General features: G+C 31.2%; 1 protein-coding gene across 1 annotated transcript; it reads left to right on the top strand.

Moving 5' to 3' along the window:
- The first annotated feature begins 477 nt into the window (after positions 1-477).
- Positions 478-1,702, top strand: LOC149224493 (uncharacterized). The gene is made up of 2 exons (XM_089383569.1): positions 478-850; positions 1,344-1,702. The coding sequence occupies exons 1-2, from the start codon at positions 556-558 to the stop codon at positions 1,358-1,360; spliced, it is 312 nt and encodes a 103-aa protein (XP_089239695.1). The 5' UTR covers positions 478-555; the 3' UTR covers positions 1,361-1,702.
- Positions 1,703-2,353: the final 651 nt, after the last annotated feature.

Raw genomic sequence — 2,353 nt, 5'->3', positions numbered from 1 at the left:
CGCGTATTTTTTTCAATTCCAATAGTGTATACAGTGATGTGCGCGTATTTGAAAGATAATTTGTCTTGACTATCGTGCTCCCCAACGCGTATTTTTTTCAATTCCAATAGTGTATACAGTGATGTGCGGTGGGAGGGTGAGAGGGTTGCGTTTGTGGTTGAAATTCATGAGTTCAGGGTTGCGTTTGTTTTGTTATGGTGTGTGGTTTCTAGAAGGTAGATGTGGTCAATTTTTCTCAAAATTTTTGACTATCATCCCGAACCCATAGCTATTCCAAAATATTTCAAAAAAATTATACCATTAGTCAAAAAAAATGGTTGGTCAATAGACTCGCTCTCCGGAATCTGCGGCCGTATGTTTGACGCAGCCAGAACGTGACATATTTCCGAATGAACATGGAAATTGTTCTCGCAAGGAGGCGTGTTCTGTTGGTAAACGGTCATCACACTATACTTCTCTCCAAAATTCTATATAACAATCCATTCCTCCACAATAAAGTGATCGCAGACACACACAACCTCTCTGCAATCAGAATTTTGTAGAGAGGATTTCAGAATGGCGAATTTCAGAGGATTTGGATTTGTATTTGTATGCATCTGCCTCATCTTGGCTGCTGCTGTAGAAGCCGACAAATGTGGAGATGAGGTCCAAGGTTTGGTGAACAAGTGCAGTTCAATAGTGTTGGGAAAGCCTCCTTCTGCTGCGTGTTGCGGTCTCATAAGAAGTGCAGACATGGGATGCGTGTGTCCCAAGGTTACTCCTCAAATTGCAAAGCTCATCAACGTATCCAAGGTGGTTAGCGTCATTCAAAGCTGCGGCAGAAAGGTTCCTCATCACACTCGATGCGGAAGTATGTATTTCACACAAAAACTCATTATTAATTTATAACAATTATTGTATTGAGAGTTTGGAGATTTTTGTGGTGAGGATTTTGATAGTTAGATCTGGGAGTAATCACAGTATTATTTTTGTTTTCGATTTTTTTTATCAATACCATGACTCATCATTCAGAAAAATTTGTTTTATATTTTGTTTGTTTTATTTTTGTTTTCGATTTTTTTATCAATACCATGACTCATCATTCAGAAAAACTTGTTTTATATTTTGTTTATCTTTTTTATCTTTCTCAGTAACAAATTTTTCGTGATAATGAGTGATGATATTGACTAAAAACATCATTTTCTCAGTAACAAATTTTTCCTCATAATGAGTCATGATATTGACTTTAAAACATCAAAATGATTACTATAATTACTCTGAAATCTAATAATCAAAATAATTGTCTTGTTTTACTTATTAAACGTATAGGTATTCATATGTTTTTCGATTCAACCGTTTTGCAGGCATTACAACGCCCTAGTGTTCGTGATCAACTTGGGCTTATCTCGATTTCGGATTCAATAATCAATTGGAATGGAACAAAGTTAATTGCGGTTGACTTTGCAGAATCTGCAATCTAGATAAATTGCTATGGTCTATCTACGACATATTATATAAATTCTGCTCAGGAATAAATGTTATTACATAGCTTTTTCTATTCAGAAAATTGTTTTCTGCTACCATACATATTGCTTTATATTCTACTTCTCCCCGAACCATGAGAGTTCCTGGATTTTAACTTCTGCCCAGGACTTACTCTTGGTAACGGCTGCTGGTAAACGAAGAAATAAAGATCGACCCATTTTAATAATTCCGCATGAAATTGAGCCTTATGTTTACCTTTCTTTTTCAATATCTTAAATATTTGAATGGATCTAAATTGAATGGTTTGTTTCTGTTCTTAATACCATGTTTATATATTGTAATTTTATGTATATTATATATTTTGAATGAGTCTAATGATTAAAAATATATGTTTTTTTTGAAAAGTTATAAGTTTAAAATTAGTGGAATAGAATATGTGTATTTTTATAGATTTAATAGTCAAATCATTACACAGAAATAGATCTTTTGTCCCACAAACAAAAAAAACCTTATATACCAATTTAATATCTAACTTGACAGTGATTTTAAAAACAAATAATAATAATATATATAAAAAACATTATCTATATTAAAATATTATAATATATATTTCTCCTTTATTTATTTCTCCTTTATTTTCTAATATTTAGGGAAACAGTTCTATGGTATATTTGTGCGTTTATATCAAGTGAATACACTAAAATGAATGGTATCGTTCAAAGGCCCTTCCAAAAAATTAATCTAAATGAATAAATAAAAGTTATATAAAATTGTTGGATAGCAAATTTTTAAATAAAAATCGGATAAATATAAATTAAAATATATTTAAGTATATAATAAAATTAATAAAAAAAATTATGTATACATTTTTTCGATTTTCATTATTAGA

This window comes from Pinus tabuliformis, chromosome Q, assembly GCF_031772625.1.
Source record: "Pinus tabuliformis cultivar Carrire ecotype Pingquan chromosome Q, CPIR1, whole genome shotgun sequence".
In the NCBI taxonomy this organism is placed as follows: Eukaryota; Viridiplantae; Streptophyta; class Pinopsida; order Pinales; family Pinaceae; genus Pinus; species Pinus tabuliformis.
Note: the sequence above shows the minus strand (reverse complement) of the source record. Positions and strands in the feature narration are given on the sequence as shown.

Coding starts and splice junctions, on each gene's coding strand:
- LOC149224493 (XM_089383569.1), top strand. CDS start 556: ATGGCGAATTTCAGAGGATTTGGATTTGTATTTGTATGCATCTGCCTC.